We start from the raw sequence: 16,218 nt of genomic DNA on the forward strand, positions 1-16,218 counted from the left end.
TCAAGCAGCAGCGAGATGGCTTTCATTCTTTTTCTTCAAGGAAATGACAAACACGCTATGCTTAGTTTTCTGCTGAAGGAGGTGCCACGAAACATTTGCTGCATATCTAGCGAAGAGCTCATCGAGAATGGCGTCGCCGAATTGCTCCGAAATCAATGGTTGCACCGCTGCTCTTACGTATTTTGCCACGTTTTTGCCGCTTAGATCACTGTCGAATGCAGCAGAATCATCGTCCGAATCGTCGAACGCGTCCCAATTAGCCTCGAAAACTTGTGTGTCTTCTTCATCGAACAGACCATCACCATGGATCACTGCCTTCACTTCTTCCATGGAAGGCGCATAACGTGGCAGATTGAAGGTTACCAGTTTGTCCTCCTCTATCATTCCCTGGATTTGATACGTAAATAACTCGATGAATCGGTTGTCACGATGTCATCAATCGATGTTACTTCTTACCTCTAACACCAAAGCATTCAAGGCCTCAGCTAAGAGTCCCCAGAGGTGTCTCATCTGTCCCTAGGTCGGGCAATTACTTTTCCTGCCTCCAAATGAAATCACCAGTCTGCCTTCGTAGCTGAGTTCTGCATACCGACACCTGAGAAATTCTGAAAGGTCTCTTTGGAATTGTCGTTGATATGCTTTCACAACCTCCGGTGGGCTTGTCTCTGTAATGTAGATGTTCGTGTTGTTGAGTGAAGCACCCCGTTCGGTGTCGAGTCCTTGAGGAACCTGACGTTTCAGGATAGCTAGAATGAGCTATCAGACAGAAGTATCGACTGCTTTGTATAGTACCGTTTAAGAGGAGGTCAACCTGAGAGAGCCAGTTGAGAGATCCAGAACAGTGGAAGAAGTGGACGCTCCGACGTGGGAAAAGCCTGCCGTAGAAGGAGCCCGGCACTCCCACCACGTAGTAGGGCACCAGCAGATTCCCCTTCTCTTGCTCGACCTTCCTCTTGTACTCGCCCAGACACCGGAAAACGTGATTGAAGTCGTCCCCGGAAGGTCATTTAAGAAGAACTGGATCTCCGGTGGCTCCTGACGTTCCTGCAGACTTCGTCGTAGGTCGCCGACGACGTCGAGCACCTCGGACATCACCACGAAAGTGTTGGAGCCCGAGGAGCAACCTAAGTCGGCGACCACCATCTTCGCAGGGTGTAGCGACTTGTAAACCCCTCCTATTGCATCGTCCAGCACTGGCTTCGTCGTGAGAAGTGCCTTCTCCTGTGACGCAGTCAGCAAACCATGATCGGATGTGGTGAATGCTAGGTATGTATAAACTTTTAAGTTCATACAAACTGGGCATGTCCCAACAAAATATGTTCTACCTTCTTCATAAAAGCCCCAACGGATAATCACCAACAATGAATACTAACCAAGTCTAAGCACTGCTTGAACTTATAAACCGGAAGAGGCTTCGTAAGCATATCAACTGGATTGTCCTTCGTATGAATTTTCTGAACAAGGACTTTTCCCTCAGCAATGATATCTCATTTGCATCCAACAATTTTCTTTCCGGAAGGCGGCTGCACAAGTTTTATTCTAATGGAGAGATTCAATTTCTTCATTCTTCGCGATCAACCACTTAGCGGAATTATCACAAGAAACTGCATCTAAGTAGGAAGTAGGCTCACCAAATTTGCATATCTTTGTGGTGGTCGAATATTTCTCCGTGATCTATCTTTAGCTATGGAATATTGCTCTTCCTCTAGATAATCTTTGTCAGTAGATTCCATACCATCTACTGGCATTCTTTGAGTAGAAGAGTTCAACTTAAAAGAATCTAAACTATCAATCTCAAGCTTCATCTGCTTCTGCGCACTATTTGTACAACTAGTATATTCCTCTTTGAAAGATAACATAGACAATTCATCAAAAGTAACATCTCAAATGATTATAAATTTTGGTGATTTGGGATCAGAACACTATAATTTGTATCCTTTCACTCTAGAAGCATACCTAGGGAAAATACACTTTTTAGCTCGAGGCTCTAATTTTCCTTCATTTACATACATGTATGCTGGACACCCAAAAAATTTTAAATCAGAGTAATTAGTAGGAGTACCTAACCAAACTTCCTCCGGAGTTTTAAAGTTAAGTGCTGCAGAAGGAGCGCGGTTTACAATGTAACATACCATATTAATCGCCTTTGCCCAAAAGTCCTTTGTCAACCCTGCATTTGAGATCATACACCTTGCTCGCTCCAAGAGTGTTCTGTTCATACGTTCGGCCACACCATTTTGTTGAGGCATCATCCTAACAGTGCGATGCCGAACGATCCCTTCATTTTTGCAGAATTCATCAAAGTCACTTTCACAAAATTCCATGCCATTATCTGTTCGAAGCTGTTTAATATGTTTACCTGTTTGCTTCTCAATCAAAGCATTTCATTATTTAAAAGTTAGAAAAATATCATTTTTATGCTTTAGAAAATAAACCCAAACTTTTCTGAAATAATCGTCAATGAAAGTCAACATATACTTGGCACCACCCTTAGACTGAACATGAGCTGGACCCCAAAGGTCTGAATGAATATAGTCAAGAGTACCTTTTGCTTTGTGAACTATCAGAGAATTGAAGCTGACTCTTTTTTGCTTTTCAAAAATGCAGTGCTCACAAAAATCTAGTGGCCTAGTACTCTGTCCGCAAAGTAGACCCCTTTTGCTCAATATGCTCAAACCTTTTTCACTCATATGACCCAAACGCATATGCCATAATTTGGTGATGTCAGAATCAGATAATGATGATGATGAGACTATAGTTCCCTGCAAAATATACAAGTTATCAGACCTACAAGCTTTCATAACAACAAGGGCACTTCTAGAAACTTTCATAACTCCACCTTCAGTTGTGTATTTATACCCAAAAGCCTCTAGGGTGCCTAAAGAGATGAGATTCTTTTTTAAATCAGGAACATGTCTAACATTAGTGAGCGTCCTCATAATACCATCATGCATTTTAATTCAGATTATGCCTTTACCAACAACATCACACACGATATTATTACCTATCAAAACAATTCCACCATTACAAGATTCATATGTGGAAAACAAATCTCTATTAGGACACATGTGATAAGAACAACCCGAATCTAAAATCTATTTATTTTTAGACCTCATCCTATCATCAGTAGCAAAGAAAATATTTCCATCATTCTCATTAGATTCTATACTAGCTTCAGCGGACTCAGTAGTTTTCTTAACAATTTTTCCTTTTGCTTTAATTTATTTTTCAATTTAAAGCAATCAACCTTAATGTGCCCCATTTTATGACAATATCTGCACTCCAAATTTCTGTCTGGATTTAGATATGGATTTAGATCTAGATTTAGATCTACTACTATCAAATTCTCTTTTATCTGTTCTCCCCTTGACAACCAGACCCTCAGCTTGATTTCCTCTACTTTCTCCAGTGATATCCCTGTCTATCTACTCCTTAGATTTTAGTGCAGATTTAATTTTCTGATACGAAATTATTTCTTTTCCATAAATCATAGTATCACGGATATGCTTAAAAGATTGGGGAAGAGAACATAAAAGTAACAGGGCCTTATCATCATCATCAATTTTTGCATCTATATTCTCCAAATCCATAACCAAGGAATTAAATTTATCAAGATGTGAGAGTATAGATGTACCTTCGTCATCAATTAAGCTTGTCCCACATACTCTTAGTCATAGTCTCCGTAGCTACCTCCCGTAAAATCTCATCAGAAAAATTTAGAATAATGCTTGATCGGGCCTTCTTATCCATACCCTCAAGATCTTCCTTTGACATATTATCTGGAATATTCTCAACTCCTTGTAGTGCCAAATCAACTTCGTCTTGAACCAGAATGACCTCCATCTTGAGTTGCCACATGCCGAAGTTGACATTTCTATCAAATTTCTCGACAACAATCTTTGTTATTATCACCGTTGCCAAAAGATCCCGAAATCAGGCTCTGATATCAGTTTGTTAGAGCTAGCCCCAGGAAATTTACCAAAGGATAATTTTGACAACCCAACAAAGATATTAAAACGAAAAGATAAAAGCGACAAGAACACCAGATTTACGTGGTTCGGTCAATTGACCTTGACCTATATCCACGGACGAAAGAGGAGCAAATCACTACTATAAAAGAGAGACTATTACAAATGCCTTAGGAAGATGTTCCTAGGCCATAAAACACTCGAAAATACTAAATAAAAAAAAACCCAAACTATAAGCCCAAACTATTTAATTGAGTGTGGACTTAAACCCAAAGCAAACACTTAAGTTTTTCTTGTGGTGCATCTGATTTCAAAGCCCAAACCCTTATTTATAGTTCCAATAAGAGATAACAAGCCTGATTTTCCCGATGTGAGACTATGAGACTTGCCAAACTAACACTTTTCTGTTCATCATCTTAAAGACATATGTCACTGATGATGTGGTTGTGCATTCTTCGAAGGAAATATAACCACAGCAGTATCACCAATGTAGATAAAGAATAAAAGGACATTAGAGAGGAGGAGTATCGTGGTTAGCCCGTCTCTGAAGAGCTTGCTTGCTAGGTTAGAGGTCAGAAACTTTCAACCCTAGACTTTTAGAATGCTGTAGTGGAGCAACATCCTCCACCGACCGGTAGCATTATTGCACGAAGACCGTGGTTAACCTGTCTCTGAAGACCTTGCTTAATAGGTCAGAAACACACCGATTCCAACCCTGGACTTTTAAGAATGCTGCGGTGGAGCAACATCCTCCACTGATCAGTAGCTTTGTTGCAACGGAGCCTACGACCAACAAAACAAGACGTTTATGATCGTATTGTGGTGGTCAACCACCTCTTTAAGTTTGCTTTCGAGAAGCTTTCAGGTTACTTAGCTCTCAGACTCCATAGCCAGCCATCCTTGTAAGTGACTCGCTAAAATTCAATCGAGGCTCCGCTGTCGTGTCGTCAGCACAGGTTACAGGAAACCCTAATGTGATGCCAAGTCGAAGATAAGCGGACCCTTTTTTGTGCACCTTTTGGTGTTCATCGTGTATTATATAGCTAGCAACAAGACAGTAGATGTATATTTCAGTGATCCCGGTCCTTCCATGAAGGTTGCACCTCCCGGCTTAAAGCTTGTTGGGCTAAAAGCCCATGAATTCAGTCCATGATGAGCTTTAACAGCCCATAATCTATCCCCTTTAATCTAATCCTAGATCAAATTAGAGAGATGTGGGTGGCTGCGAAAAGAGTAAGAAAAATTATAGCAGCACGGTGAGAAAAACTGCAGCAACGAAGATCAAATTGCAGCAACAACTTGGTTCAAAAAAAGGTAGAAAAATAAGAGAAAGAAATGGAAGAAAACAAGGACAACGCAGAGAGACTATTCTTAATCATATAGCAGTGTTATCATCTTATGTTAGATCAGATCTACAGTAGATTCTTGTTGTTATTACTTGGGGAGAATTTAAATATTATGCACAGTGACGTGATCATTGTATCACAGTTATTCTCTTATGATTGTTGCTAGGACTTTGGGCAAGAGATTAAGATTTGTATATTTATTATTCTTATAGTAGATTATCTCTAGTTTGCCCCGTGGCTTTTACCCTTCACTTTGTAGGGGTTTTCTACGTAAATCTTGGTGTCATATTTGATTGTGATTTTCATTTAATTCTGATGCATATTACGGCCTACAAGTATTTATTTCTATACAAAGTTTATTTCTCTTTATATCCCATCAATTGGTATTAGAGTAGGGTTGTGGTGATTTAATTTTTGTATTAAAAAATGGAGGACAGTAGTGTTTCTCATATGATTAGCTTGAATGGAAACAATTGGATGATATGAAAACCAAGAATTGAAGATCTCTTGTATTGTAAAGATTTATATGGACCTTTGCAGGGGGATAGTGCAAAACCCACAACTATGACAGATGATGAGTGGAAGAGATTAGATCGAAAAACAATTAGGTTTATTCGATAGTGGCTCGATGATAGTGTCTTTCACCATGTTTCTATTGAAAGTTCTACATATTCTCTTTGGAAAATGTTAGAAGGTCTCTATGAAAGAAAAACAGTTGGCAACAAAGCTTTCTTGATCAGAAAATTTGTAACCCTAAAATATAAAGAGGGTGCTTCTATTGCTGAGCATTTGAATGAAATATAGAGTATCATTAACTAGTTATCCTCTATGAAAATATCTCTTGATGATGAGTTGCAAGTATTGTTACTTCTCAGTTCATTACTAGAAAGTTGGGAGACACTGGTGGTTTCCCTCAGTAATTTTGCACCATATGGTGTTATTACCATGAGTCAAGTAACAAGCTGTTTATTGAATGAGGAGTTGAGAAGAAAGAATTCAACAACATCTCAGAATGATTCATAGGCACTTATCTTAGAGAACAAAGGAAGGTCAAAGTCCAAGGATAGAAGCAATTCAAGGTAGAAGCAAGTCAATATTAAGAAAAGATATTGTTTGCTATAACTATGGTGAGAAAGGATATTACAAGAATCAATATAAGCAACCTAAGAAAAGAAAGAAATAGAAAAAAGAAGTGGAGTCTATAGAGTCAAAAGATAATATTAAGCTATAGTGCAGGGTAGTGATTATTTGATTTTGTCTCCTTTTGATGATATTTTTTCTTATGTGTGTCAGGATCTTGAGTGGGTGATTAACACATGTGCTTCTTATCATACTACACCACGAATGAATTTTTTTGCTACATACAGGTCTGGAAATTTTGGTGTTGTTAAGATGAGCAACTATAGCAAGGCAAACATCATTGGCATGGGTGATATCTACATAAAGACCAACCTTGGCTATAAGTTGGTGCTTAAGGATATGAGGCATATGGTTGATTTGAGGTTGAATTTAATTTCAGTTAGAAGATTAGATGATGAAGATTATGATAGCAAATTTCACAAAGGGCAATGGAAGCTCAGTAAGGATTCTCTTATTGTAGCTAATGGAAAGAAATGTCACACTTTATACAGTTTATAGGGCAAAGCTTATGATAAGCAACTGAATGCTATAGAGAAAGACTTCAGCATAGAGTTATGACATAGGTGACTGGGACACATGAGCGAGAAGGGGCTGCAAGCTCTTTCCAAGAGAGAGGTATTGTCAGACCTCAGAAGTGCATATTTGAACCCTTGTATTAATTGTTTGGCTAGTAAACAACATAGAGTTTCATTTATTAGTCCTACTTTGTCTACAAAAATGTATGCCTTAGACCGTATTTATACAAATGAATGTGGTCATTTGAGAACAAAAACTCCTGGTGGATCTGTTAATGTTCCTAACATCAGTGATGCACTTTATTTTGTCACTTTATAAATAATTTTTCTAGGAAAGTTTGGGCCTATGCTATGAAGACCAAAGATCAAGTTATTAATGTCTTAAAAAAATTTCATACCAGAGTTGAAAGGGAGACAGAAAGACAATTAAAATGAATAAGATCAGATAATGATGGTGAGTATACAGGATTATTTAATGATTATTGTAGGTCACATGAGATCCAACAAGAGATGACAGTTCTTGGTACCCCTCAGTATAATGCAATTACAGAGAGGATGAACTGCATCATCATGGAAAAAATCAGATGTATGCTTTCATAGGCCAAGCTATCCAAAAAGTTTTAGGATGAGGCTTTGAGGACTATAGTTGATGTGATCAACTTATCACCATGTACAACCCTAGATGGTGATGTTGTAGAGCATGTATGATCAGAGAAATATGTTTCCTATAGGTATTTGAGAGTGTTTGGTTGTTGTGTATTTGCACATGTTCTCAATAAGAGGTCCAAGTTAGATGGTAAGACTAAATAATGTATTTTTCTTGGCTACTCACATGATCAGTTTGGTTACAAGCTTTAAGATCTAGAAAAGCAAAAGGTATTTAGAAGCAGAGATGTAGTCTTCTTAGAGAGTCAAACCTTTGAGGATTTGAAGAAGAAGGCACCAGCTAAAACTTCTGCAGAAGGATTAGCATATTGTGACCCAGTTACACCTCCAGTATATCAGGGTGATGGGGAGATGTGTAGAAAGATGGTATAGAGCCTAATGTTGATCTACCTATAGGACATGTTAAGCAAGAAGAAGTCAGAGAGCAACTTCCTACATAGCCTCAGTTGAGAAGATCCTCTAGACAACGTCAACCTTCAAGAAGATACTCTACAAGGGAGTATGTGATGCTTACTAAGCAGGTGAACCAGAGAGTTACTAAGAAATAGTTGAAAGTGAGCAGAAAAAGAAGTAGTTAGTTGCTATGCAGAAAGAGATGGATGCTCTTCAAAAGAACCATATATATGATTTGGTTCAACTACCAAATGGAGAAGGCCTTGAAGAACAAGTAGGTTTTCAGGTTAAAGACTTAAAAATATTGTTCTCAACTAATGTACAAAGCTATATTGGTTGTGAAAGGCCTTGGTCAAAAGAAAGGTCTTTGAAGAGATTTTTTCTCCTGTTGTTAAAATATCTTCTATTCGTGTTGCTCTTGGTATTGCTGCTAGCCAGGACTTGGATGTTGAGTAGTTAGATGTGAAGATAGCTTTCTTTCACGGTGATTTAGAGGAAGAAATTTATATGAAGCAACCAGAAGGTTTCAAAGTCAAAGGTAAAGAGAACTTTGTCTGCAAGTTGAGGAAGAGCTTGTATGAAGTAAGTTTCAAGACAATGGTATAAAAAGTTTGATTCATTTATGACAAAAAATAGATACAAAAGAATGACTTCAGATCATTGTGTGTGCATCAAATGATTTGGTGAGAATTTTATTATTTTCTTACTTTATGTTGATGGCATGCTTATTCTTAGGAAAGATATATTTACAATTGATAGGTTGAAGAAGAAACTAAGTGAGTCTTTTGCAATGAAGGACATGGGGCCAGTAAAGCAAATACTAGGTATGCAGACTTCTCGTGACAGTAAAAATAAGAAAATTTGGTTGTCACAAAAAAAATACATCGAGAAGGTATTGGAGAGATACAAAACTAGTTGTTTCTCCTCTTGCAGGTCACTTCAAATTGTGTTCAGAACAAAGTCCGTCAAGTGATGAGGAGAAGGAGAAAATACAAAAAGTTTCTTATGCTTCAGTAGTTAGAAGTTTAATGTATGTAATGGTATGTACGAGGTCGGACATCGCATATGCAATGGGTGTTACTAGCAGATTTCTTGCAAATCCAGACAAAGAGCACTAGACAAGTAGATTTTTAGTTACCTCAGAGGGAGCTCTAAGGTTTGTTTAAGCTTTGGAGGTGGATCACCTGTGTTGACAGGTTACACATATGCAAATATAATAAGAGATATTGATACGAGGAAGTCCACTTCATGTTTTGTACTTACTTTTGCAGGGGGGGCGGTGTCATGACAATCCAAGTTGCAAAGGTGTATTGCTCTCTCTACTATAGAGATTGAATATATTGCTGCTATAGAGATATGCAAAGAAATATTATGGATGAAAGAATTCTTACAAGAATTGGGGCTGAAACAGAAAAACTATGCGGTGCATTATGATAGCCAAAGTGCCATCCATTTGTGTAAGAACATAACTTTTCATTCTAAGTCGAAGCATATAGATGTCAGATCTACAATAGTGTTATCAATCATCTAGTAGTGTTATCATCTCATGTTAGATCATATCTATAGTAGATTCTTATTGTGATTACTTAGGGAGAATTTAGATATTGTGCATAGTGAAGTGATCATTTATCCCAGTTATTCTCTTGTGATTGTTACTAGGGTTTTGGGCAAAAGATTGAGATTTGTATATTTATTATTCTTATAGTGGATATCTCTAGTTTGTCCCGTGGTTCTTACCCTTCACTTTGGAGGGGTTTTCCACGTAAATCTTGATGTCATATTTGATTGTGATTTTTATTTAATTCTGTTGCGTGTTACGACTAGCTAGTATTTGTTCCTATATAAAGTTTATTTCTCCTTATATCCAATTAAAGCTTAGATCATATTTGTGTATCATTTAATGTGATCATATACACACGAATATACACATGAGGATATAAGAAACTAATTTTTGTGATAGAAAAGAAAGAGAAAAATATGTGTTTCTTAATAACTGAAATATGAGTACCCAATGAACTGTTAAAGATAGTCACACGATTTTATTTTATTTTCAGATAATAATAATGCAGTCTATCTCACGAAGAATATTATGGATTTACATGAGCTCAATTATAACGTCTATTGGAAAGAGTTGAACACATGCTGATAAAGAGTAATTAAATGACAAATATTGCTCCCATGGCATTGCAGGTTCACCAAGCCGCAGCACCATCGCCGTCAGCCTCCTCCTCCTCCTTCTTCTTCTTCTTCAAGGAAATGACAAATAGGTAGTGCTTACTTTTCTGTTGAAGGAGATGCCTGGAGACATTGGCTGCATATATAGAGAATAACTCATCCAGTATGGCATCCCCGAAATGCTCTTCAATCAAGGGTTGAAACGCTGCTCTCACATATCCTGCGACGTTCTTTCCGCTTGCTATACTGTCGAATGCAGCGGAATCATCATCCGAGTCATCAAACGGGTCCCAATTAGCCTCAAAGATCCGTGCTTGTTCTAAATCAAACAGGTCTTCCCTATGGATCACTGCCTTTACTTCTTCCATGGAAGGTGCATAATACGGCAAATTGAAGGTCACCAGTTTGTCCTCCTCTATGATTCCCTGGACAATAATGTCGCCAAACCATCAAGAGGGTATGAAAGGTTAAAGTGCACTCCCTCCAATTTATTTCTTTGGGATTGTGTTTGCTCACTATTTATTTCTTTACACTTGAACTATGTTCTCTTTCTTGTTTCTGTTGGAGCATGACATGGCCATGCTTCTGACCAGATCGATCCAAGTCCACTAAATTTTTATGAGCAACAAAGGGTGCAATGCTGTTTATTTTCCTCTTCCCCGTTCTACTACTACTTGTGATTATGTAAATATTTGATTCTCCACCTCCCTCACATCCTATCATCTGTAATTAATTGGAGGATGATGGATTTAAACTGTTAAGATTAATTTAAATAGTTAGAATTAGATAAAATAAAAGAAAAATTAGATTTAAATATATAGATTAGGATAAAAATATTTATTGAGGTATGATAGATTTTTTTATTATTTTAAAAAATTTATATTTTATCTTTTAGTCAATATAAATATGTGCTCTTGGATCAATCCAAAATATTGTAGATTGAAATTACTTATAGTTCCTTCTACTATTCTTTTTCCTTTCTTCTTGAAGTTCTATAGGAAAGTCAACAATATGATATCATAGCCTGATTCAAAGAATATCAATAGAAATACATCGATTAAAAAAGAAGAGAAAGCTAGTATATACAAAAAAAAAAAAAGATGACAGGAGTAGGTGCTCCTAATCAACTTCTCTCTATCTTCAAATATGATAATTATCAATTTTAGGTTGTTAAAATGAAAACTTTATTTATCTCATAAGGATTATGAAATTTGGAAGAATATGATTTTGTTAAGTATGATCTACAAGATTCTAATATTATTAAAAATAAAAAATATCATATGAATGAGAATACATAGAAAGATGCAAAAGCCCTCTACATGCTATAATAAATAATAGATAATTCCCTGTTTTCTTGAATTATGATGATATCAACATCATTAGAAGCCTGAAAAATATTAAAAAGTGTATTTGGAGGCACAAACAAGGTAAAAATTTTAAAGCTTCAAATTCTTTGACGTAAATTCAAAACTGTTATGATGAAAGATTCTAAATCTATTGTTAATTTCTTCTAAAACATATCTAAATCAAATGAGATATTATGGTGAAAATCTAAAAGATCAATATGTAGTAGAAAAGGTTATATGAAGTTTATCTCCAAAATTTAATATGATTTCTACTGATATAGAAGAAGATAAGGATAAAAGTACATTATCTATTGATGAATTAGTGGGCTCTATTTTAATTTATGAACAAAAAGTGAATAGATCTTCAGATGAAACTTTAGAACATGCTCTTGAAATGAAGATAGATTAGAAGAACAATAAAAAAAAAATTCAAAGTCATATCTCAAGGGAGAGATCATAATAGCTAAGGTCATGATCAATTAAATGAGGGTAAGAGGAACTCAAACACAGGTAACAAAGAAACTCATTGATGTTTTTGTTGTAAAAAAATTGGACATACTAAAAAAAATTATTGGTACAAAAATAAAAATTCAAATGTTTCTCTCTACTCTTACTATAAAAATATGGCTATCTTGAAAAATATTGTTGGAATAAAAATCAAACAAATTATCATGAGAAAAATAATTATGAAAAAAGAGATTAAGAAAATATTTTCTTTATAACATCTTAGAATATTCTAGATCAGTTTAGTTTTTGGATAATAAAGAATATTCTAGATCTGTTTGGTTTTTGGATAGTAGATACAGTAATCATATGACATGAGACATTTCAAAGATTTGATAAAATCTTTAATAAAAGATAATTTTATCAATATCTTCGTAAAATATTTAATAAAAGATAAATTTTATTCTGAAGCCAACTTCAAGTTACAACTATTTGAATTAAGGGGGTGTGTAAAGATTAATTTAAATAGTTAGAATTAGATAAAATAAAAAATAAAAATTTAGATTTAAATAAATAAATTAGGACGAAAAGATTTATTGAGATATGATAGATTTTTATTATTATTTTAAAAAACTTATACTATATCTTTTAATCAATATAATTAGGTACTTTACGATCAATCCAAAATACGATTAAAAGTACTTCTAGCTTCTTATACTATTTTCTTTCTTTCTAATTTTTTTGTAAAAAGGCCAACATAAACAGCTCTCCTGAAATGAAACCATTTGGTTTGATCTTTTTAATTCTTTTATTTTCTTTTTTGTGTTTTACCATATTCAACTTTGCTGTAAGATAAAGAAGAGTAGACCATGCAATAAACATGAATATAGGAAGGATATTAACAACTACGTGAAGAAGAAGAAGAAAAGAAGATAAAGGTACCTGTGACACCAAAGCACTCAGGGCTTCGGCTAACAGGCCGTAAAAGTATCCCACATCTCCCGAGGGTGGATAACTCCCTTTCCTTCCTAGAAATGACAATACCATTCTTGCTCCGTAGCTTAGTTCTGCATGACGGCACCTAAGGAACCCTGACAAGTCTCTTTGGTGTTGGTCTTGATATGCTTTAACAACTTCCAGTGGGCTTGTCTCTGAAACATAGATGTTCTTATTGTTGAGTGGAACTCCCTGTTCACCTTCAGGAACCTGATATTTTCAGAATTAAAAGTAAGTTTGCCTTAGCAAACAAAAGTAACATAGGTTTTGTGTGATGTTTCAAGCAATCTTCCTTTTCTTTATGAGGTTAACCATGCTGATGAAGTGAGTGACCATTTCAGAGAATTTGTTTAGTTATTGGTAGTTAATTAACCGTACCAATCATAGCCGCTTTAAGAAAGTAAATAATGAAAAAAAACAAAGAAAACAAGTAGAATACAGATAATAATAGTGTAGCAATTGTCATTTATTAAGAGGAAGGCAACCTGAGAGAGCCAGTTGAGACAACAGGAAGCGTTGAAGAAGTGGACACTTCGACAAGGGAAAAGCCTGCCGTAGAAGGAGCCTGGAACTCCCACGACGTAGTATGGCACCAGCAGCTTCCCCTTCTCCTCCTCGACCTTCCTCTTGTAATCTCCCAGAGACCGGAAGACGTGATTGAAGTCATTCCTCGGGAGGTCATTCAAGAAGAACAGGATCTCCTGCATCTCCTGACGTCCCAGGCTCCGCCGTAGCTTGCCAATCACGTCGAGCACCTCGGAGACCACCTCCAAAGTGTTAGGGCCCGAGGAACAACCTAAGTCGACCACCGCCATCCTCTCGGGGAGCAGCGACATGTAAACCCCTCTTATTCCCTCCTCCAGTATTGGCTTCGCCATGTGAAGTACCTTCTCCTGGGACGCAGTTAGCAAACCAGTGATAAGATATGCTGAGGCCTACGCAAGTGTAAGTTGTTTAAGTTCATGCAAACAGTTGAGGTGTTCAACACTACCTGAAGCTTAGAATTGGAGGCGTAGCTGGTATCCCCAGCTCCTCCGACCATGTGAAGGATTCCTTCTATCCCCTTGCCCATCTCTCTCTCTCTCTCTCTCTCTCTCTCTCTCTCTCGCTCTCGCTCGCTCGGTCTCTTTGAAAACCAAGTTCCGAGCACCATGAGTATAAATAGCCTATAAGAAGGACCACTGTGGTTGTGCAGAAGCTGTAACATGCTTCGGAGAATACATAGAAAGCAATAACACCATTTTCTCTGACAACATTAACAAAGTCAAAGGAGATGGAAAATAGTAAATGAATGAACGAAGGTACCACCAAGATGGTTGTTTGTATGTCACTGTCCGCACTAAGTTAAAGGAGATGGTGGCATGGCTGGACGATAGTAAATGAATGCATGGAGGTGCCACCAATACAGCTTCAGAGAAACACATCATCTCCTCGTGTTTCAGCGTGCTCTGCTTCGTCGTTATCAGTCTTCGTTGGCATCTTAATAGCTAGGAAAGAAACGGGAACACGCTCTCGTCACTACTTCGCATCCCCTTTAATTTGACCTGTGATGGAAGGTACAGATTGCCCTTCTGTACAGTTTTCTCGAGGGAGGTCGAGAAAACTTTAGCCAAAAAGAAAAATGATAAGATTAATAAGAATAAAAATATATAAAAAATTAACGTAATACTATGGTTCGATAACTCTATTAATGCAAGAAATTATTTTTTCTTCAGTTAACCCAAACTCAAAGTCTAAAATAACTTAGCACACTCTCTCACCTAAATCCATTAAACCTTTTTTTCAATCCTCTAGATTTATTAGAGAAAAACCCTTATAATCATGGAAGTATCTTTGTCTCTCTTTCTTGCATCATAATCTTGAGATTAAATATATATTTATAGGAATAAATTTTAATTCTTTAATGATTATTCCTAGTCTCTAATCTAAATTATAACCCTCATCCATCAAAAAATTCAAATTTAATTAAAACTCATCCCAAGTAGTTAGAATTTAATTAAAACTCCTCCCAAGCAGTTAAAACCTAATTAGAACTCCTAAAAAACTTTCAACCCTAATAATTCCTACCTTGGTGAGTATTTTTTTACTTTTTGCCTTATATACAAAACTAAACCATTGAATTAAAAGAATTACTCACATATATATGAATTGAATTGGTTCATGATCCAACACCAAATTTCAACAAATTCCAACAAAGTCAATGATACTACTTGATTCCAAAAAGAGACATTCATCTCACTATCTTACCATTACTAGATTTTTTTCCCTAATAATTCTCTACATCCTAAAAATCATAAATATGATCATTTATTTATTGCAAATGAAACTTATTGTTATATGTATTTATCATCCCCTAACTTATTTTCAGCACTTTGATGTCTTTACTATTTATTTCCATATGATACAACCCTTGATGCAATCTTTCATTCAACAGGACCATGAAACCCTTAGTACACCAGTAGCTACAACAGGACCATGAAGCCGTTAATCAATTTTGCCCTCTATGTCTGGATTTAGATTCTTAGTTCTCCACATCATGACATTAATCCTTTAAGCTTTTGTGCAATAGTTAAATTGCTCTTCAATTATTGCCTTCCATATTCGGACATGTCTGCACCACAAACAACCGACGCCCACAAAGCTAAGTTCCTTTTTCGAGGAATCACTTTGCATTATTGTGAATGCGTGAATCGTATGTCAAATACTAAATAGTTGCACACCTCATCTCTCACTTTCTAATCCTCCGTTATAGTACAGACTTGATTATCCACTTAACTAATTCTCTCACTTCCATATCCTTATCTAATAAATACAGACTATTAGATTATATTATTATATTTAATTAAATAAAATATATTTTAAATAGGATTAGATTCTAATTATGATTATTAATTAATAAAAAAAAATAATTATAATAGTATTTCTTAGGAGATGATCTTGATTAAAAAAATTCTCCTAATTATTTATCCTAGACTCTCTACTCTTATTTATAAATAGATAGGATCTCATATGGACTAGACACATAATGTGTGGATATGCGGATAAGTGAATACGTCGATACGTGATATTATTGAGAGACTATATATCTTCTCTCATCTCCTTTAGTCATGTGAACTAGTCATTAAGAGGTTATAGATTTTGTCTCTTCTCTTCTAAGTTATGTGAACCAATCATTGAAAGATTATATATCTTTTCTCATCATCCTTTTGTCCTTAATCAATCACTCATA

The 16,218-nt window shown here is 36.1% G+C and overlaps 2 protein-coding genes across 2 annotated transcripts; both read right to left on the bottom strand.

Moving 5' to 3' along the window:
- On the bottom strand, positions 1–3,858 carry LOC103992963 (anthranilate O-methyltransferase 2-like). The gene is made up of 5 exons (XM_065115598.1): positions 3,666–3,858; positions 1,632–1,843; positions 841–1,221; positions 559–729; positions 1–387 (listed from the first exon to the last, which is right to left on the bottom strand). Exons 1-5 carry the CDS (start codon positions 3,856–3,858, stop codon positions 1–3), a joined length of 1,344 nt encoding a protein of 447 aa, XP_064971670.1.
- Positions 3,859–10,040: 6,182 nt separating this feature from the next.
- On the bottom strand, positions 10,041–14,135 carry LOC135616223 (anthranilate O-methyltransferase 2-like). The gene is made up of 4 exons (XM_065115414.1): positions 13,981–14,135; positions 13,475–13,882; positions 12,936–13,199; positions 10,041–10,628 (listed from the first exon to the last, which is right to left on the bottom strand). Exons 1-4 carry the CDS (start codon positions 14,059–14,061, stop codon positions 10,221–10,223), a joined length of 1,161 nt encoding a protein of 386 aa, XP_064971486.1. The 5' UTR covers positions 14,062–14,135; the 3' UTR covers positions 10,041–10,220.
- Between the last annotated feature and the right edge of the window lie 2,083 nt (positions 14,136–16,218).

Source organism: Musa acuminata, chromosome BXJ2-7 (assembly GCF_036884655.1).
Source record: "Musa acuminata AAA Group cultivar baxijiao chromosome BXJ2-7, Cavendish_Baxijiao_AAA, whole genome shotgun sequence".
NCBI lineage: Eukaryota > Viridiplantae > Streptophyta > Magnoliopsida > Zingiberales > Musaceae > Musa > Musa acuminata.

Coding starts and splice junctions, on each gene's coding strand:
- LOC135616223 (XM_065115414.1), bottom strand. CDS start 14,061: ATGGGCAAGGGGATAGAAGGAATCCTTCACATGGTCGGAGGAGCTGGG. Junction 13,200..13,474: donor GTCTCAACTGGCTCTCTCAG/GTTGCCTTCCTC, acceptor TGAAAATATCAG/GTTCCTGAAGGTGAACAGGG. Junction 10,629..12,935: donor TGAGTGCTTTGGTGTCACAG/GTACCTTTATCT, acceptor ATTATTGTCCAG/GGAATCATAGAGGAGGACAA.
- LOC103992963 (XM_065115598.1), bottom strand. CDS start 3,858: ATGTGGCAACTCAAGATGGAGGTCATTCTGGTTCAAGACGAAGTTGAT. Junction 1,222..1,631: donor CACAAAGATATGCAAATTTG/GTGAGCCTACTT, acceptor ACTGCGTCACAG/GAGAAGGCACTTCTCACGAC. Junction 388..558: donor TCAGCTACGAAGGCAGACTG/GTGATTTCATTT, acceptor TATCAAATCCAG/GGAATGATAGAGGAGGACAA.